This window comes from Cervus elaphus, chromosome 7 (assembly GCF_910594005.1).
Source record: "Cervus elaphus chromosome 7, mCerEla1.1, whole genome shotgun sequence".
In the NCBI taxonomy this organism is placed as follows: Eukaryota; Metazoa; Chordata; class Mammalia; order Artiodactyla; family Cervidae; genus Cervus; species Cervus elaphus.
The window spans coordinates 2,014,308-2,036,546 of NC_057821.1; the positions used below are offsets into that span (position 1 = coordinate 2,014,308).

Consider the following 22,239-nt stretch of genomic DNA (forward strand, 5'->3'; position numbering starts at 1 on the left):
CAAGTGCTAATTTTCAGTTGGCAGGGCCCCTTCAGGGTTATAAATTCAACCATGATTTGGGACGCATTCATGACTATTTCATACTGTGGTGCTAGGAATGCTCACTCCCAGATCTGGCAAAGATTTTGTTGATAGGCCACTCAGCAGCCTATTACTGAACTAGGCCTTATTAAGATCCAGGTAGCCAAAGGTCTCCAGGCCACCTGTCTTACTAGTCTCTTATGATCTAGGATAATATTCCCTCTTCTTGCTTCTTTCCATATCTACAGTTAAACTATTGCAATTATTAATCTCATATGGAACTATACACCCTCATTTTAACAGAGGCTCAGTCACACATTTGGTAACACAAGAGACAACAATTTTGTAAAATAGGTAATATAAAAATAATATAGCTAGCAGTATTAGTAAGGTCATAATTAAGAATTTAAATCAAGAACTTACATTAGGTGCAGTCCAGCATATTCCAGGCCATTTGACTTAGTCTGATCTATACCAATCCTTCAAGGTAAATTGTATATTGCCATTGTCCATAAGACACCCTGCCCAATTTCTTAGTGTTACTAGGCCGGTTATCCCTAGTGTGGTTTAATTGTCCCCAATATTAGTGAACTTTTAAATTTAAATGACTTAGTATTAATCTTTTGGCTACAGATCATGGACCATGAGACCTTCATTCACAGATAGATTCCTGAGATAAGTTTCAGATACAAATTTAGCCTTTCCATTGTTCATCCAAAACCAAACAATTCCAAGACAGACTCACTTTCTTTTTTCTAAATGCAATGGAATTTCATTCCTCATACCTTCTTTTACTGAAAGAAAAAAAAAAAAAAAACACATCCTACTTTCCATCAGCAAGCATGAACTGTCTTCTATATCAGCGCTCTGTAGACTGAACATAAATATCCATAATTTCTCACAGAGAAATGTTTTATCATATAGAACATATCAGGGTGGCACCAAACATAGTCATCAATAGTCCTAAATACCTTTAGTTTCTCTGCAAAAGGAAGCCCACATTCAGCAGTTAAATGTTGCAGTTAAATGTTTCATCTTATTTTATTTGGAAATGACTTACCTTTTAAATAAACTTCCACCATTTAACTTAATTTAGCACAACTTTGAATTTTAAACTACCAAATATCTGGGGAGATTATTCTTAAGTTGACATTACTAAAATAGTTATTCCTAAAGAGTTCACCCCAAAGTCCTTATTTCATTTTCATTTAATTTATATCAAACTAACTTATTTATTTCTTTGTTTCTGCTGACAAACTCTGCAGCAGAAGTAATATAAAATTACTGAACTTCAGTAAACCTAGTTTTAATATATATTGATAAAATAAACTAATAACAATACACATTTAATAGCAGATATGGATTCAATACTGAATATTTCCTACATTATGCAGGCCTGAAACTCATCTTGGCAAGTTTTCTAAATAATTAGACTTAATCTGTAAGAACTTACTTTTAAGCCAATTAAATAGAGCTCATTTACAAATTAACCTCAGCATTATGCAAAGACAAGGACACATGCTAAGACACAGATAGATCAAGATAAATGGAGATCTCAATGTTTCATCTCAATCAAGTTTCTCTGGATTCTAAAGAATATTGTTGCTGCATACTATTCCATATTTATTGATTCATAGCTATAGGTGGACCTATAATTTGTCATAATCTGTCTGCCATAACCTTCCTTGGGAGCTATCAGATATAACTGAAGAAGTACTTCACATATATGATCAAAAACACTCACATGCATACTGAAAAAAACCAAAACTCTCACCAGCAGATAGAAAACTTACACTAGAGAAAGAAAGCACAGAGCTCAGAGTGGCTACTTCCAAGTCCAGCTAAACCCATGACCTTAGTCCAAGCAGCGCCTTGTATGTGTGTGTGCTTAGCTGCGTCCTGCTCTTTGCAACCCCCTGGCCTGTAGCCCACCAGGCTTCTCTGTTAAGAATATTTGAGTGGGTTGGAGTTTTCCAGCCAAGAATATTGGAATTGGTTGCTGTTTCCCAGCAGAAAATCCCCAGATGGGAACTGAATCTTCCCAGGATGGAAACAAAAGTTCCTCAGAAGTACAAGGTCAAAGGGGCCTTGGAGTACATACCAGGGGACTTACCCAGGTTCTGGCAGAGGTGTCATGACATTAGACACTATCCTTCCCCTTCCCCAAAATAATTCCTCAAGTAGAAATTTTAGGTTGAGTAAGGCAGGAGTAAGAGTGAGTGTCCTCAAGGCAAAGGTATGACTGGGACTTGGCCTTTACAGGCAAGGTCCCAAGTGATCTAGCCTCTAAAGGAATTCTCCTACACCCCACTCTCTTGAAAGAGGCTGGCATGGAGAAAACCTTTGAGCATATGATCAAACCAGGGGACCTTTCTTGTGCCATCCCCAAGTCAGCCCCATGTTCATACCAAAATTTGAAGCTGAAACTGACCTCTGTACCATGACACAAAATTAAAACTCAGAGACAAAGTTCTGGGTAAAGTAGAAAAGAATAGCTTTTATTCTTTGCCAAGCAAAGGGGTCCACTGTGGGCTAATGCCTTCAAAACTGTGTGTCCAACCCAGGGGGTTTGCTAGGAGCTTTGTAGTCAAGGGCAAGGTTGATGATAATGGTCAGGGTGCTGCGCAGGGTCTGCATTCCTTCGGCCTAGTGATCATCTGGTGTCAGGTGATGATGAGGACACTGTGACCTCTACAGTGAAGAATGCTTCAAGTAGTTAAGAGCTTCCATTCAGTGAGGGCTTCCGCTCTAGATACTGCTAAGTGTATCCCCTGAGGGAGGGCGGACCAGCGCCTTGCCCCAAGGCTGCACTATTGTTTTTCAGCTGTTCCTCCCTTGTCTCTGCATCCCCTTCCTTCCCGTGTTAGCATCTGTTTTAAATCAGCTAGTTGAAACTCAGGGAAGGTCCTGGAGGCTCAATGAAGCCTGTTTCCTATAATTCAGAAAGAGGACACAGGAGGGTTTTTGTGCCCAGGAGTCCCACAGGGTGCTTCTGAGTTTCATTTGTACATTGAAGACAATTAAAAATAAACAAGACAACTACTATATTTGGGAACAGTCTGATAAATTAGTTATATTTTTGTGTTGTCTGTCATCTTATTAACAATATAAATATTAGTTATAAATACAAATCATTTGAGAATTGAGGTAGGTTGATTTCTATAAAATTGACTGAACACAGCAATGTATTAATGCTAAAAATCATGGTTACTTTGGGAGATAAGATACATTTCTGCTGTAGTAATAATGAAGTCTAACTAGAAAACAAATAAAACATTTATATTTTAACATGCTCAAAGTATGTTTAGCCACGGCAGGGAAGGAAATAATGTCCAATTGGTATTTACCAAAATGGGGGCTTCCCTGGTGGCTCAGACGGTAAAGCGTCTGCCTGCAGTGAAGGAGACCCGGGTTCGATCCCTGTGTTGGGAAGATTCCCTGGAGAAGGAAATGGCAACCCACTCCAGTACACTTGCCTGGAAAATTCCAGGGACTGAGGAGCCTGGTAGGCTACATTACATGGGGTCGCAAAGAGTCGGACACAACTGAGTGACTTCACTTATTGTCAAATAACCTATCTTTAAAAATAAATAAATGTTCTAGAAAAGTGGCAGCATATTGAAATTTTACTCTTTTGTGTGAACATCACAGACATAAAGTCATCTCTCATTTATTCTGCATTTCTAGACATTTCTTTCCTTTAAATTTGGGGAGGGAGGCAGCAAGGATCACAAACACATGTATTTGTTTCACTATTTACAACTTTTGTGCCATATCTTATTTATATAATATGTCCTAATATTTTAAGTAGCTATTTACACTTAATAAAAAGTACATTTCCTGATCTCAATAGTGCATCAGAAATCTACAAGGTTCTGAGTATACCACAACCTGAAGTGTATAACAGATGCCAGCTATCTGACCACAGAAGCAAGAATTCAGGAATTCATATCAAATTCAGAAATGAGGTTTGACCTGAAACTGAGTAAACCTAAGATCCTCGGTAATGTTAGTGAGAGGGTAAGAGGCAGGAAGGCCAGGGGTCTCCAAATGGAGGAAACAGGATGCAAGTGTCAGACATTTTTTCTCTCTCCTTTAAGCGGCAAGAGGAAACAAACTACAAGTGTTAAATATTTTTCTCTTAAAATTCTGTGTTTCCATGATGACACCTGGTTCCACCTGAACTTTACTGCAAACCTTGAGTTAACCAATGCGTTTTTCTTATGGAAATGTTTTTCTTAAGCTATGCTAATGAAACTATGTATTTACTTGGGAATTTGCCTTTCTTCAAAATGGTTCCACCTAGGACTAACTTTTGATTGATACTAGCTCAACAAACCACTATTCATATCAATTGTTTTATGGCTGGGGGATGACAGACCTCGTACCATTCTATCTCAAAAATGTTTGTTGTGGGAAAGGAGACAGGTGAAACTTCGTCAGCCTTGAGGTGTCTCTCTTATCCAATTAATAGCTTTCTAACAGAGATAAAACAGCTTGCTAAAACTAGTGGGGGGCCAGGGGGGACACTCTCCATTCCCCTTTTGAGGTTTATGTCAGAAGCTTTCTCTGTCTCTTTTTCACTTTAATAAAATTCTGCTACACAAAAGCACTTGAGTGATCAAGCCTGGTCCCTGGTCCCACAGCTAAATCATTTTCGGAGATCACAAATCCAACACTTCACTATAAGCTATCATTAGCATATAGGGAAAGGAGTTAGTATATTTCAACAATGGACCTGTGACAAATAGATATTTCTGGATCCTTTCTATACACTTTTATAATAAAGTGGATGGAGATAAATTGGACTAAATAGCAATAAATTGGACTAAATAAATCTTTCTAGATGTCTACACTGTCAGGAAGAAACCCAACTCTTTGCACAGTTAAATGAAATTGCTTAAAATTAAATCAAGATCAATTTAACTGATCAAATGTTTAATTTAGACTCAAATGTTCTGGAATCTTTTCCTTAAAACAGGTGCTTGGTTTCAAATTAGGAATTTGCTGTGACATTTTTTGGTCTTTGTAGACCAAGCCAAAATTAGATATTGAAACTCACGGGCATTTAAAAATCTCAATTATCCAATACTCATAAATTCCATTAAAAATGAGATAGACTAATGTAAGACAATGATGGCCACAGTTATGCTAAAACTTATCTAGTGGTACAATAATTACTCATTTTTTTCTATTAAAATTCTTATAATCACAGATGCTAAGGAAATGGAGTCAAAATCTTGATCTATTATAAATAAAAACGAGAAGGTTTCCATTGATTTTTCTTAATTTCAATTCCATCTTCTTCCAGTTAAAATCAGAAAAATCATTAGTTAATTTTAATATTACAAATTCATTATACATCTTCATATTCATTAGACTCTTAATTTTGAACAATTTCATTGTATCAGAAACCAAAGGCTGTTTTCTAAAGCATTCAATACTATGGCATATTTTAAGGAAAAGTCATAGAAATGTTAATTATTAAAGGTCTGAGTAAATATTTATATATACAAATGTTGTTGTTGTTTAGTCGCTAAGTTGCGTCCAGCTCTCTTGTAACCCCATGGACTGTAGCCCTCTAGGCTTCTCTGTCCATGGGATCTCTCAGGCAAGAATACTGGAGTTGGTTACCATTTCCTTCTCCAGGGGATCTTCCCGGACCAGGGATCAAACCCACGTCTCCTGCACTGAGAAGTGGATTGATTACCACTGGGAAGCCCAGTGCTTCTATCTCAAAGCATTTGATTAAGCCTGCTTAGTCGCTCAGTCGTGTCTGACTCTGTGTGACCCCATGGACTGCAGCCCTCCAGGCTCCTCTGTCCATGGGAATTCTCCAGGCAAGAATACTGAAGTGGGTTGCCATGCCCTCCTCTTTGGTTAAGTAGGAATTTACTAAAATATGTTAATGATTACTTCACAGGAGCAGTGTCCTCTCATACAACTTGATCTCTTCCATCATCGGACATTGCTGCTGCTGCTAAGTCACTTCAGTCGTGTCCGACTCTGCGCGACCCCATAGACTGCCACCCACCAGGCTCCCCTGTCCCTGGGATTCTCCAGGCAAGAACACTGGAGTAGGTACTACCACTTAGCAAAAAAAAAAAAAGTTAGTTATTTTGGAGAAGTAAATGTTGCAGATCAAGTCATATGGTTTTGTACAGACCTTTTAACCCTTTGAAGTATTATCTCCTCATCTTTAAAATGAGGATAGGAAAATTTACCATTTTCATCATAGAGCTGTTGTGATAATTAATATTACCTTAAATTTTTTAAAGTATAACTGCATATAAATAGATATGTATGTCATACACAGTATTAATATTTTACAAATAAATCAATTTAATTTCCATATATTCTAAATAGTACATAAGAAATATGATTTGAAAAAGATGGAGGCAAAATGATATTTATTCATTTAGTTGTATTTGATAAATGCCTTTCATCAATTTGAATGAATATAGTAGACTGATCCAAAGATTAAAACGTTAAGCCTTTTCTTTGGAGGGCTCCGATTTTTGTTGTTGTTGTTGTTTTTATTAGAAAGGTAAAGCCTGACTTTTCTTTCCCCAAATATTTCTTGAACATCTTAAGACGAGGATGCTGCACTTGATGACATTTTTCTTTGCAATGTACTTAGCCCAGTGGACTATTTGGCATTCACTAAATATGTTCTTTTCTCCCCCCATTGGACGGACTGATGCTGAAGCTGAAGCTCTAAAATTTGCCACCTGATGCGAAGAGCCTGAGGTTGGAAATGATTGAAGGCAAAAGGAGAAAAGGGTTGGCAGAAGATGAGATGGTTAGATAGCATTACTGACTGAATTTGAACAAACTCTGGGAGACAGTGAAGGACAGGTAAGCCTGCCTTGCTGCAGTCCATGGGGTCACAAAGAGTCAGACGTGCCTTAGTGACTGAAGAAGAACAACAGCAAAATATGTTTTAGTTGTAAACTGTCATAAGGCCACTTTCTTTAGAACCTTTTTAATTTAGTAACAGGCTCTTATTTCTATTCTTATTTTCAGGTAAAAGTGTTTCCTTGAATGACATAATTAACTGGTATATATAGAGATGGAAAACTATGTGGATTTGGTAAGTCATTTGAGTATTACTAAAAATACAAAAGTACCTTGGACCTAAATCCTGAGAGAATTAATTAATTGTCTTCTCTTACTTCTGAACAATCAAACTCATGATCAAGTTTTACTTATTAGTGATTTAACCTTTAAGATGCCCTATTTAGATATCCCCATAATAATCTTACTAGAGGAAACAATTCTTATTGAGAAAACGTACAGTTAGTACTTCCAATAGGGTCTACTATTTTTGTTTACTCATAGTAGCTACATAGTACAAAACTATACGTTTCTTAAAATATAGGTTGAAGGACAGTAACTCTCAAACCTCAATTTACTTGTAAAGCAATGTGATAAAATTATTTTGGTGTACACTTGATTCATACATTTAATACTGCTAATTTTTACAATATATCTGAACTGTTCTGAAGTTCTATATATCTAGTAATTTGTAATTTTCTAAAACTTCAAATTGGTGCAAAGTTTTGCTCTTGATAATCAACATTGGACACATAGAAATTTTCTTGAAGTTATTTAAAAAATAAAACAAACAAAAAAAGCAACTCTACTGGTGGAAATGAAGGGAAAATGCAGTGGATCATGAGGGTGACTGTTCTGAGATAGACAACAGACACATGCAACAGTGACATATTCTGTATTTGCTCTAGAGGCAAGGCATGCTTTTAATTTCTAAAGTCACTGCTTTTTGTGATAAACTGCCTGATTGTGACTTAATGAGAATTTTCAGATGTTAGGACACTCCAGTCTTTTAAGGTTGTAAGGGGTGAGTTATTTTACATTTTTTGTGTTACTACCTGTTTTAGCACTTCTAATAGGCCTTTCTCAACCTTTCAGCTATGTTGCCTTCTAAACTGATTTTTTTCCTTATTCTCATGTTCATTTTGGCATCCTTTAAAATATTATAAAGTATAAATACATTATATATTTAAATGGTATATATCACCTATATAGGATAAGAGACAATAAAGGAAAACATTTTTTTTTAATAATCACACAGATTGAGACAAATCAATAGAGCATGCTGTTACAAGTAAGTGACCATGACTATTTTTCTAGGCGTATATTTATCCAGTTTATTTTTATTTTTCATTGACGGTTTTTGTCAAGCTCCATGAAGTCTACATTCTATACTTGGACAGAGATAACTTCCATTTAATCCATGGTCAGATGTGAAAATAAATATAGTCAGGCACAACCTGCATCAAGTTAAGGTTATTATGCAAGACTTACTTTCTATATAATTCAGGAAAAAGAGATATTCTGAATATTTTGGCTTATACAGATAGAGGCATTTAGAAAATTATCATCAGACTTCAAAGTTAGTACTGATCTTGGCACTATTCACAGTAAAAGAATTTATCATAATCCTTCTACTAGCTTGAAGAATGAATTACACAGCTGCATTTTGGTTTCCTCTAAAATTTAGTTTACTACAGAATCTGTGATCAAAGTCATAGAGCACAGTAAAGCATATGAACTGAGGATTAAGCCTCTGGGTTTAGAGTCCAACCCACTGGCCAGTTATGATCTTGGTGGGATTGCTTCTTCTCTCAGGATCAGTGCCCTCGTTTAGAAAATGAGAATGCCCTAGAACTTATATCATGGGCCTGTTGAGAAAATACATAAAATGATTCCCCAAAATACACAATACAATGCTTATGTGTTCGTTCCATTATTGTAAATACCTCTTTATTCACTCTTTATTCACCTCTTTATTATTACTAGTGCTGAAACAGTTATACAAATTTATTGCTAGTTTTACCTTTGTTTCAACCCTATTTCATTGTGAGCAAAATATATGCAACAGTATTATAAGATTCTTCTGTATAAACATATAATACAAAAAAAAAATACATGTTATATATGTAATGCCCAATATAATATACCCATTATACCCAATATATGCTTCCTCAATGCTATAATGATAATCATTTTTGCAACTGTGTTCTAAAGCCTACATTACCTGATTTCAGTAAAGAATAGTTTTAAAATGTCTAAGCTATAAATTGATTTGGGTAATAAGAATATTTTTATGGATTAAACTAGCTTCTATTCATGCATTTGATAAAAACCATGAAGATATTTTACAATTAAAGTCTTTAGTCAAGGAAGAGTACCTTGGGAAAGAATAACTAAATTTGGGAGGGGGATATGTGTATGATTTTACTTTACATATGTCACAGTTATATGAGTATATACTATTATTTTTTTTTTTACCCAATTTTACCTATAAGAAAACTGCAACTCAAAAAGTGAAAGCAAGTTTGTTTACACTCTAAAGCATGCACTTTGGGTTAAAGTTCATAGTGTCACAATACAACTTTAATCCTCCACACAAACAAACATTAAGAGAATAGATCACTTTTTCACAAAAGAGCAAAATTCATCTCACTTCTGAAAGCTAAAATTGCATTTATGGATAAAGTAGAATTTCACTGCAAATGAATAAGTAAGTAACAAGCAGTTGAGGAATGGAGGAAGGAGGGAAGTGAAACAAGATGAAGAAAATCAGAAGGAATATAAAGCAATCTATTAACAGAGTTGTCTCTGAGGAATAGGATTATAGACTTTTGATTTTTACATTATACATTTTACATTATACAATACAATTTTAACCCTGACTGTGAATTAATTTGTAATAAAAAAGGAGACAGTATTAAAAAAGACACCCCTCCCCCCAAATTACTAATTCACTGACAATTCTGCCATTTTGTAAGACAACCATTACTTGTTCCTGAATAATTTACTCACAAGAAATGAAGAAAGGTCTTTAAGAAGTTAAGCCAATTTGTACTTCGAGGTTACCAGCAATTAAACAGTTCCAAAGAAGTTTATCTGATGGATTATTTATTTCAAAATGTATTGCCTTATAAGAAGGCAGCATATCTAATGTTAGTTCTAAATAAGTATGTATTGATCAATAAATACATTCACATTCTTAAGTCTCCAGTAAGAGAATTGAAAGAAACTGTTTAAAAATTCAGTGTTAATTTTATCATGATTATTTTTATGTAACATTTAAATATAATCTTCCCTGCTTAAGGACATTTAAAACTGGCTTCCTTCCAGTCACAGACACTATGCACTGATCTTAGTGAATTCCGTTAGGAGGTTTATTTATTTCTAAGTTTAAGGTTTCTATTTTGAAATTGAGAGCTTAGACTAATTGGACACATTTTCTTACTTATTGCATCACCTTCTATATTACATGTAAGAAACCAAGATTTTGTGACCAGTAGGACTCCTCTGGTAGCTCAGTTGGTAAAGAATCCACCTGCAATGCAGAAGACCCTAGTTCAATTCCTGGGTCGGGAAGATCCCCTGGAAAAGGGAACCCACTCCAGTATTCCAGCCTGGAGAATTCCATGGATTGTATAGTTCATGGGGTCACAAAGCGTTGGATCCTACTGAGTGACTTTCACTTAATGACTCCCTACAAGGTGCTAGTGATAAAGAATCCACCTGCCAATGCAAGAGAAGCAAAAGAGGTAGTTTCCACCCTTGGGCTGAGAAGATCCCTTGGGGGTAGGAAACGGCAACCTGCCCCAGTATTCTTGCCTGGAAAATTCTGTGGACAGAGGAGCCTGGCGGGCTACAGAACATGCAGCCACAAAGAGCTAGACGTGACGGGGGAACTGAGCGCACACACAGGTTATAAATAAATGTGAACAGTTGTTCTTTTTCTGTTTTAAGTAAATACTTCTCATACTTTTTAGTTTACAATGGGTATGTATTGGTTTCATAATTAATACAACGAACATTTCTTAATGTGGTGGAGGCCCTGTTGTATAGATTGGGCACCACTCCCTTCCCTAGAGACATCGACTAATTGCCTTTCTCTTTTTCTTCTCACATCCCTTGTGCCATTGGGAAAATGACAGTGACCTTGAGAAAGGAGGGGTGAGATGGCAGCAGAAAGGTTGAAAAATGTCCCGATCTCAAAAAACGCAGGCTTTGAGGTCAGAATGCAGGAAATGGAGTGCACCTTTGTGAGGGCAGACAGAGACAGACAGGGGGAAGGGGACATTTTCCTGTTGGTGGAAGTCGTCCTGAGAGGCATTAAGGGGACATGAAACCTGTGTCCAGTGGTGACGTTTCCCTCCAGTGGGGTTCTAGGAAGAGGCTCCAAGAGTCTCCAAATTTCTCTTGGAAATAGATCATTCTCTATATCCCACTGTGGCATATAAAACATGATGAAACAGAAGCTTGAACAAAATAAGCAATTTGTTACCAATTCTTCAGGTAGCTCATTTTGTACTTGTTTTTGGTAAAGGCAGCATACAGAAGAATATTGAAGACTGATACCTGCCAATCAATAGAACAAGTATCTTACTTTTAACTCAAGATATTTTAATAGGAAATCAGATTGTCCAGGCAAATGCTACACATTATATTGGCAACAGAAAATGCTTTGTTTAAAATATTTTAAATTGAGTAATAACTTCACTTTGTTTCTTAACACATGATTGCATGGTTATACAAAGTACTTCTAATCTGAATGGACTGTCATACTTTAAAGCAGAATTCTGACTTATAGATTGAGAATAAAAGCCTGAAATTTCTTTCATGCTTATTTATATGAGTTTTTTTTTATATTAAACAGACCTTAAGAATATAAATGAATCCATTTGTTTTACAAAAGGCTGTAGCATTTGTCTCCATTTTCTATGGTGGAACTGTTGACAGAAGGACAAAATTGAGGAAAGATCAAAGTAGATGGAAGTCAAGCTAAAATATTTTATCATAGTTTTTCTTAGTAAGTTGCTACAAATAAAAATTATTTTATGGTTATCTGAGATTTTAGATTCACTTTGAATCAAATTCATTAAAAGTTGGGACTCATGACAGCATTTTGGAAAATGTATGTGCTGTAAAATTTTGTTTTAAATACTGGTTTTCCTATATGTTAGTACTGTGACATTAGCTAAGTCTCTGACCTTCGACTTTCTCTTCTGCAAAATGGGATTACCTGTTCTTCCTTTGCAAGGATTTTAGGGGTTCCATGTGTGTCCTTATGTGAAAATCCTAGTATCTTGCCTGGCATGTACACTCAGAAAACTGATGGCCTCATTATTATTATTGCTGTTATTCCTTGGCCTCATATAGAACATAAATAATGTGATCAGTTTTGTTAATTACCATTCAATTGACTATTTGCAGTCATTCACTCCATAATTTTTCTGCAACAAAAATAGGCTTTTCAATGGAACCTGCAGTTAACAATTTCTTGATACTAAAACTGATACTTTATATTCAATCAACTTGGGAGATTACTGATCACTTGTTCCTATTCCCTTTAAAGCCTCCCAAAGTAGACAATTTTCTATATTATTTTAACCAAGAGACACAGAGTTTGAGATAAGAGAGAAAATGCTACATAATTAAAGCGTTACATTTTTAAGGGACATTTATGATTTCAAAATACAAGCCTGTATATTCTTAAGTGGAAAAACAAAAGGAACAAGAGTAATATTTTAATAATATCATTTGAAAAGCAATTTCCTTTAAAGGAATTCATGAAAATCTTTAGCGTGTCATTCTGTGCCAAATGTATTTAAAAACTGTTAGTGTTTCAGTTGTTATTAAGCTAAATGGCCTTAGTTCCTTTAATATACTGAAAACGAAAATTATCTAAATATTACAAATAAGGCCTAAAAGCACTATCTGGTCTTGTAATTGACATCAAAATGATTCTGATTTAATCATACTGAAATGCCCTAAAACTTTTTGTTGGACATACATGAGTAGGTATAAAGACTTTCCTACTTATTAATGTTTGGTGACCAAACTAGCCACCTTTGGTGCTTTGCTGAGATCCCTGCTGTCACAGGATCATTAATGTACCAAGAGCTATAGCATCATGTGAAGGACTGTGTGGAATATGCACATAAATAATGTCAACTGTAATTCAGAAAGCTTGATATCCCATGTAACTTACACAGACAAATGTCAGACATGAGAATACCTATACAGACACTGGCTCCTGAACTGGCATAGTCCCTGTTTCTGACATCTTTGGAAGACAACACTTTGAAATTAGTGAGAGGGGACATGATTTCATGAAGGGATCCAATGGGACCAGTATCACTGACAAGAGAAGAAAGGTCCCTCCAACTGGGCAGATGTCCAATAGTCAGGGCCACAATGAACAGTTTTCATTCTATTGAGTTTCTGCTGAGACCACTGATGTAGGGAAATTCTCATTCTCTGTTGTCAGAGAAACCTACTGTGTTCATTTCTGCTTGTTTTATGAGTTGGGAAAGTTATGTGATAAGTGACTGCAATGAATACATCACTATATTTATACATCCTGGTCAGTGCTGGTCAAAGCTAATGCTGAAACTTCCTTCCCTGCCTTCCTGCAGAGGTGTCTGTGAGTGGCTCTCTGCCACATATGGTCCATGCCTGCCAGCATGTAGAAACATTCTATACAAATGCTTTCCTAGATGATTGCACCTAAAATACACTGAGATGGGGGAATTCAGTGAAGCTGAACTCAGTGAAACCTCTCCAGGCTCCACTTTAGACAAATATTTCTTGTGTTCTAAGCTTATCTAAGCATAAGGCTTTTATTGAATAATTGATTTAGTGTACAGACGCAGACTCTTGACCACACTGATGTCTTTATACTAGTATCTTAGATATCGCTATCTCTTGAGCTTTCTTCTCAGTCTGAACAATATTTGTCTTATAGCTATATGAAGGTGGATAGGAGTCTTTACTTATTAATTAATTTGTTCTTTATTTTTGGATAGGAGTCTTTAAAATATACTCTTTTATGTCTTATTCTGAACCTATTCAAAACACAGGTTTTTGAAACTCAAAATCTCTTTTCTTATAGATCATTGTTTTTGAACTTTAAAAACTCTTACTTTTAATTTAAACAGTCAAGAATATTTTCTCTTGTTCAACACTGGCATTTCTGCTGTGATAGTCCTGCCCTGAGTTAATGCATTAGAAGATCAACTCTGAATGGTTAGAGAATCATGGGGTGTAAAACAACAATAACAGCAACATAAAATAATTACAATGGAGACAAAAACATATTATTAATATACCCACATAGTACCAAATTGCAACTGATTTCTCTATCTGGCTTTACAAAATAAAGCATACTATTTAAAACGTATCAGAGAAGAAGAATATGCAGGATACCTGGATTAAAGATTCCTAATCCCCTTGGTTTATAAAAAGAGTAATGTTTTTAACCTTTTTTAAAGTTAATTTTATTGAAGTATAGCTGCTCTGGGCTTCCCTGGTGTCTCAGATTGTAAAGAACCTGCCTGCAATGTAGGACATCTGAGTTTGATCCCTGCGTCAGGAAGAGCCCCTGGAGAAGGGAATGGCTACCCACTCCTGTATTCTTGCCTGGAGAATTCCATGAACAGAGGAGCCTGAAGAGTCAGATATGACTGAGAGACTAACACTTATTATAGGTGCTTTACAATGTTGAGTTAGTTTCTACCGTATAGCAAAATGAATCAGTTATACGTATACATATATCTTCTCTATTCTTGGATCTCTTTCCCATTTAGGTCCCCATAGAGTACTGAGTAGGGTTCTATCTAAGCTATACAGTAGGTTCTCATTATTTATTTATCTTATGTGCTTAGTCACTTAGTCATGTCTGACTCTGTGACTCCATGGACTGTAGCCTGCCAGGCTCCTCTGTCCATGGGGATTCTCCAGGCAAGAATACTGGAGTGGGTTGCCATGCCCTCCTCCAGGGGATCTTCCCAACCCAGGGATCAAACCCAGGTCTCCCGCATTGCAGGCAGATTCTTTATCATCTGAGCCACCAGAGAAGCCCATGAGTACTGGAGTGGGTGCTGCTGCTGCTGCTAAGTCGCTTCAGTCGTGTCCGACTCTGTGCGACCCCATAGACAGCAGCCCACCAGGCTCCGCCATCCCTGGGATTCTCCAGGCAAGAACACTGGAGTGGGCTGCCATTTCCTTCTCCAATGCAGGAAAGTGAAAAGTGAAAGTGAAGTCACTCAGTCGTGTCCGACTCTTTGTGACCCCACGGACTGCAGCCCACCATGCTCCTCCATCCACGGGATTCTCCAGGCAAGAGTACTGGAGTGGGTTGCCATTGCCTTCTCCAGCCTATCCCTTCTACAGGGACCTTCCCAACCTAGGAATCGAACTGGGGTCTCCTGCATTGCAGGTGGATTCTTTACTGTTGAGACACCGGGGGATATAAGGTATTAAAGTTATTTTAACAGTTTGGATCTTAGAAAAGCTTGCTCAGATGTAAAGGCAGTTCTTAATTATAAAACTCAGTGTACGTTTTGCCTTATTTTCTTGGGAATATTTCTTCTGATTCAAACCTACAGTGGCTTCATTTTATTTTTCCCATAAAATTTAAACAATCTAGTACAGCACTCGGACCACTGTGACTAGACTCAACACCACCTCTCCAGGCTTTGCTTTTGCTCGGTGCCTTCATGAATTGGACCCTCATGTCCCATTGACCTGCTCCTCTAGGCACTTCCTGAGCTGTTTGGACTCCAAGATCTGCTTCAGCCCGTTCCCTCTCCAGGCAGCCCTCCCCTCCTCCTCCCTGCAAAGGCTGCCCCTATCAGTCCATGTGTCTCTCAGCCTCCTGGCTCCATCCAGTCATGAGGACTCTTCCGGCTCTCTCATCCCTGACTATGGCATTAGTTTAAGGCTACAATGTATCAGGAATGTTTGTATAGTGATAAGAGGACCAGAACCAGCAGGAGAAAACTTGGGTTTTATCCTGGTTTGAAGCCTCCTGGCAAGATCATGCCAATTCTCAGGCCTGTCTGTGGATCTCATAACTGCCACTGCATTGTTTTCAGTCTGCGGTTTATTGACTAAACATTTCTGCTCTTTGTGTATAGAAATCAAGCCTCAGTTCCCAATTGCTTTGTACTTAGTAAATATTTACTGAATCAAATAGAGCAACAGATAAGAAACAAGGAGTTTACTGATAAATCTAATGGGATAATGAGGAAAATGACGATAAGTTTATTTATTTGACTAAATATCAATGTTAATAAATATTACCTTATTGACAGAGAGTAGGAAAGGAGTTGGTTATGAGGCTTCCTTTCCCATCCCCTCTATCTCAGTGAATAATTGTGATTTCCTTTTCTTATATCTGCAGAATAAAAATGTTTAACACTTTTTCTTTGTACAGTGAAGAAGAGGTAATATATAGAAGTTCATAGCAAAAGGGCTGTAGATTAACTACAAATTCATGTTTCATTTGACAAGCTTCTGAATAAGCTCAGAAAACTTTGCTGGGTAAATACCAAGTTAGATTACTTTATTCAAAAGAAGATACAAATATCTCAATTCCTAGACAACAAAGTAAACCTTTAGTATTTCAACAAATGACATTTGGTGTTTTAGCTTGCTGCATAGCTTCATGTTGGTGAAGAATATCTATCTTTCTCAGGATAAAAATAAACTTACCTCTGTACTTCTTAGCCCATCACACCTGCTATTCAACTATGTGCTCTTTGCTTGTGGTTACCTGAAATAGTGGGGGGAAAAAAAAAAAGAGTACAAATTAAATGTAACTCAATAGCATTTTGTGAAAGGTAAATGTTAGACATTTAATTGATGACAGACACAAACTTCATAAAACTATCAGCATGCAACTCCAGCTGCAAGAACTGAACAGCAATATGCCTAAGCTGGTTAGCAGCAAAAAAGTAAACCAATTACATTGACAAAAGCCACCATAAACAAAAAAAATTGTTTTTAAGAGATTAACAGTTTTGGCATTCATCCCTACCATCGAGTCTTTCATTTTCTTTGTTCCATCAAAATTTAGCTTACATTTGATGTTAACAAGAGTTGCATTACTATTATTGTTAATTTTAGTTCTGTTTATTACCTTGAGGGTTATATATTGTAAAATAATTTTGGTGCCTCTAGTTAACGTTAATTAGTTGTTTTAATAACCTATAGACCTATTTGTTATGTTTTTGTAGGTTTACTTTTTTAACTATCAGGAACTTAATAACTGAGAATATTTAACATTACTGTTGCATAGCAAAATTACAGAGTTACTATTAGTGTTACCTGTTTTAACGTTTAGTCATCCTTTGAGTCCTGCGACATATTTCGTTAACAATCATCAGCCATCAAGTCTGATAGTCTCAAAAGAAATATCAGCCCTCTAAACTGCCTTCAAGGGCGGTGATATTTAGCACTGAAAATTACAAATAAAGTTTTGAGGTTGAATAGCAACAAGTGGCCAGTGACACTGATGATTTGTTTGTCAAAACAAATTGTTGTAAACTACGCAAATGAAGACCACATATTCCTTTGAGTGAAAACAATAAAGTGAATCTACGCAATGCTTACATGTTGGATGGGATATTTAATGTGCGGGAAACTCAAAGGTTGAAGAACTAGGCATTTAGACAGTGGTAAGTGGTAATCTTACCTCTTTATACTCCATTACTCTTTCTCACGAGAGACAAGCTAATGCAAACAAGTCAACCAGAATTTGTGTTTAGCAAGATAAAGCTTAGAGGATAGTTTAAAATCCATTTATTATTCTAAATCCATTTTTTTCCATTAACATGTTATACATTAGTGTCTACTAACCATGATTCATGTAACAGTTTAGTTTGCTAACTTTTAAATTATTTAACAACCATAAGTTATTAGTACACTTTTAAAGTATTACACAAATATCTTAAAACAGGCTTGGGTTCATTTTTGTAATTTTTAAATAGAAAACATTTTAGGCATATCTTGAAGAAGAAATAAAGCAGGCATTTAAAGCTAGAAAACAAGTAATTCCAAATTTAGTTTTTACAAAAGCTTTCAGCTTTATTGACAAATTATGGCAAACATATTTGACAAATTGTGGTTTCCTATTTAGAGAAGCTTACACATGGAACTTTATGTGTGTTTTTTTCTTTTTTAACAAATACAGGTTAAAACACTAAACAAATTCAGTTAGCTACATACATACAGTAGCTGCTTGTTTTCAACTCCATTAAAACAGCATTTAAAATTAAATTTACAAACTTAATATCAAACAGCTTCATCTAACTAACAGATATTAAAAGACAGGTTAAAACATCTTATCTACAACTTTATTATAGCTAGTTCAAATATTGTGTTACAGTCTTTTAGTAAACTTAAACAAAGTTTTTCTAATTGATTGAGACTCAAAGTCTGTTAAGAGATTCATGCTCTTTGTTTAAAAAAAAAAAAATAATAGAGAGAGAGAGAGAAAAAGATTACACACAACAATGAAAACAACCCAGAGAGTATCATCCTACTGAATGATGGTTTATAGACGATGCTTGCCAACATCTTTTTTAGTCTGTGTTGTAAAATAATAATAGTGTCATTGTCATGCCAACTGTATAGGGGAAATACAAGAAATAGATGGGAGCAATCATGGGCAGTTATCCCTAGAATAGGAACAAAAAAAAAGGACTATTACTTGTCATGTTGTTGTTTATGTGGAGACCACAGGCTATGAACTGTCTCTGAGGTGAGGTCACAGGCGAGGAGAACCCTCAGTATCTACCATAGGGGTGCTCCCTGTATCCCCCTCGGGCTGACCTTGATGGAGGTGCTTTCAGGCTGGAGTGAGTCGTGGCCCATTCTTCTGGCACTATGAACAAGAGATAGATAGTAACATTCACTTTCCTTCACAGTTATTGAAAGCAGTTACTTAAGATGCAATAGTAGAAAAGAGAGTAAGGCATCTTAACACTGAAGGCTCTAGCCTTACTACATGTTCCACATGGTGAGATCATCTGAAAAGAGTATATATTTTGAAATGCAACCACTTGGAAATAAGCCAGCATGGCATTTTTCAAAGCACAGAAAGTTAAGAACATTTAAACAGAAAGTCCATATTAAAAAGAGGAGCATCAAAAAAAATAAAATAAAATAAAAAGAGGAGCATCAAGGTAAACCACCCCTTCCTTATTCTTTACACAGACTCCTAAAAGAAGCTGGATAGGGGAAAACAGCAGTTTTTAGCCACTGATTAACATAAGAATAATCTTGGAATCTTGAAACCAAACAAGACCCAAAATGCCTAATGTCTGTTTTCTATCTCCAAAACCAAATGATTAGAAACTCTAAAGGTTGAGACCCAGGGTTTGGGAATTTTTACATGGTCCCCTAGATCAAGGGTCCCCAGCCTCTGGGCCATGGACTGGTACCTCCTGTCAGATCAACAGTGGCATTAAGTTAGAAATAAAGTGCACTTGAATCATCCCCGAACCTTCCCCCACCCTGGTCTGGAAAAACTGTCTTCTGTGAAACCAGTCCCTGATGCCATAAAGGTTGTGGTCACAGATCAGGGTCCAAGTTTGAGGTTCATTTGTGCTAATCTATCCAAGTTAGTGAGAGTAAGTTTCAGTAGCCAAATCAGTAAAGAAAAATCTTCTATCAGTTTTTCCAATAAACAAGTTGGAAAATAAAGTGGTATTAGTACACTAGGACAATTCATCATTTATGTTTAATCTGACTTCCAGTAACCTCAATGTTCTGGGACCTGGCCAACAGACAAGAAAAGCAACCAAGCTTTTGGGTATTGTGAAAAATAGTTTCTGTAAAGTCTGTGTACCCGGAAGGGAGATGTAGTGCTTCTACAAAGGGCCAAAGTGTCCGTGGTGACTTATATGGTCCCAGAAGCTAGGTTATCTAGGCCTTTCAATCAGAATTCAGTTCTTCATTAGAGAGCAGACTGGACTATGGTGGGAGCAAGTATGGGAATAAGAAGAGGGATTACTAGAAAGACATACACTGGTATCGATAGCTGATATAAAAGGTGGTGGTAATGGAAATAACTGGAAAATCACTGCAGATTGAGGGCATATACCTCTGAAAAGTTCAAGTGCTCTAAAAATGTCATCAGCAAACATAATAAGAAAAAATTTAAATTGTACTTACTATAATGCAAGGAATAATGATCTACATATAGAAAAATGAACAAAAGTTGGGTTGATGTAGGGGAAAATAGCATTAAAGGGGTGAACATTAGGTGTCTAAAGATATCCTTCATCAGAATACCTTCATTACAAATAATATAAGATGATAAATGAAGGATTTCATCTCTTTCACTATTTATTTTTATCATCTGAGCCACGAGGGAAACCCTTTAAGGTACATGCTTATGTTTATTTCAGTATATATTGGGACATAAAAGTGAGACCCTAAATAAATATGAGAAATGTTACCTTGGGTCAGAATATAGATATACCTGGATCAGGGGTTGGAAAACTAAGACCTTTGAGCCAAATTTGGCCAGATGTCTGTTTTAATAAATGCAGTTTTACTAGAATACAAGTACGCTTATTTATTAAAACATTGTATGTGGTTGCCTTTTCTCTACAAAGGAAGACTTGCGTGATTGTGACCATACTGGTGTAAAGCCTAAAGTATTTACACTCTGGACTTTTACAGGAAAGGCTTACAGGCCACACTCCATATCATGTTTTCTTTTTTGGTGGGGGATTGTAGATATTGGTCTTTTTCACAGCATCTCTTGAAGACAGGAATTTAAGTCCGAGCTGCTGGACTTTCTCCGGAGAAGGCAATGGCAACCCACTCTAGTACTCTTGCCTGCAAAATCCCATGGATGAAGGAGCCTGGTAGGTTGCAGTCCATGGGGTCACTAGCAGTCAGACACGACTGAGCAACTTCATTTTCACTTTTCATTTTCATGCACTGAAGAAGGGAATGGCAACCCACTCCAGTGTTCTTGCCTGGAGAATCCCAGGGATGGGATAGCCTGGTGGGCTGCCGTCTGTGGGGTCACACAGACCCCATAGACGCATAGACTGAAGCAACTTAGCAGCAGCAGCAACAGCTGGACTTTCTCAACATAAACATTTTGGAGAATAATGTGATCTGTGTACTTGATTGGAATTAAAGAAAAATTTCTTTGATGTACTGGAAGGGAAAATAGGTTAAGCCTTGTCAGCCTTATATAATGTGAATTTTATACTTTGTCTATGAATTATCAAGAATATGTTAATGTCTTCACCCTCTAGTGATAGAAGATAAAATCTACCCTGTTCTATTACTGTTTTTAACAGGGGGAATGCACCATCTTTTGCTTCATTTGATCTAAGGTGTTGAAGATCCCTGAGTTGCAATTTATGTGTTTTAGGAGCAGCGAATAATATAGGTTTCAAGTTTCCCAGGAGATGAAGTCCTGGATTGTTTCTTAGACGCTGAATGTTCCTGCAGAAACGCAAAACAACACAGTCGTAGCTGCCATATCTACTCCCAGATTTGTTAGAGCTTTTAAACTGGCATAATCTTGGGGACTTGCCACAGAGCACATGTGTTTAATAAAAACTCACTGACTTAGTTTTATTTGACTTTATCTAAAGCTCCAGGGGGCTTCCCTGGTGGCGTAGTGATAGTCTGCCTGCCAATGTAGAATTCACCAGTTCAGTCCCTGGGTCAGGAAAGTCTCCTGAAGAAGGAAATGGCAACCCACTCCGGTATTCTTGCCTGAGAAATTCCATGGATGGAGGAAGCTGGCGAGCTACATTCCATAGGGTCACAAAAGAGTCAGATATGACTTAGCAACTAAATAACGCCAACTCTCCAGAACAGCAAACTGATGGTGGAGGTGGGCAGGCTGCGCGCCACCACGACCAGCCCCTGGGCTGTTCAAAATGATCCGGATGCAAGTAGGCCCCCGGGGCCCATCACGGGGTCTCACCGCCAGAGGCCTCCAGCACAGGGGCGGTCCGGGCACCCGCCGGGAGAACACTCCGGCACTGCTGTCCTGCGCCCCCCACGCGCAGCCCTCCGTGCCCAGCTCCCCCTAGAACCACGGAGGGCTCTCCGCCCGGCGGGCCGCCGGCCAAGAGGCAGGGGGAATACACCCCCGCGAGACGAGGCCAGTTCGGCCCCAGACGGGGGACGTGGGCGAGGTTGGCCCCCTGCGGGGCCGGGCAGTGCGGGCCGCGACTGAGGGCGGCGCGCCTGCACCGCGAGGGACGCGGGCGCTCCGGGGGCCGGGAAGACCGAGACGCGGCGGAGACGGCGGGAACACAGGCGCCGCGGACACGGGGGCGGCCCTGGGGCGCCGGCAGGCCCAGCCACCCCGGAGCCTCCCGCGTCCCTGGCCCGCGGTCTGGGCCG

General features: G+C 37.6%; 1 protein-coding gene across 15 annotated transcripts in view; it reads right to left on the reverse strand.

Moving 5' to 3' along the window:
• KHDRBS2 (KH RNA binding domain containing, signal transduction associated 2) overlaps window positions 1–22,239 on the reverse strand; it is a 722,049-nt gene that overhangs the window by 38,388 nt on the left and 661,422 nt on the right. For 4 of the 15 annotated variants that reach the window (XM_043906991.1, XM_043906988.1, XM_043906986.1 and 1 more), the window contains one exon: window positions 17,637–18,736. In XM_043906991.1, coding sequence (XP_043762926.1) covers window positions 18,639–18,736 — 98 coding nt within the window. In that variant the 3' untranslated portion in view covers window positions 17,637–18,638. Of the gene's footprint in view, window positions 1–10,515; window positions 11,425–16,152; window positions 16,247–16,563; window positions 16,625–17,176; window positions 17,309–17,636; window positions 18,737–22,239 lie in introns of those variants that run through there. The other 11 variants (XR_006341944.1, XR_006341942.1, XR_006341940.1 and 8 more) reach the window with 7 other exon arrangements.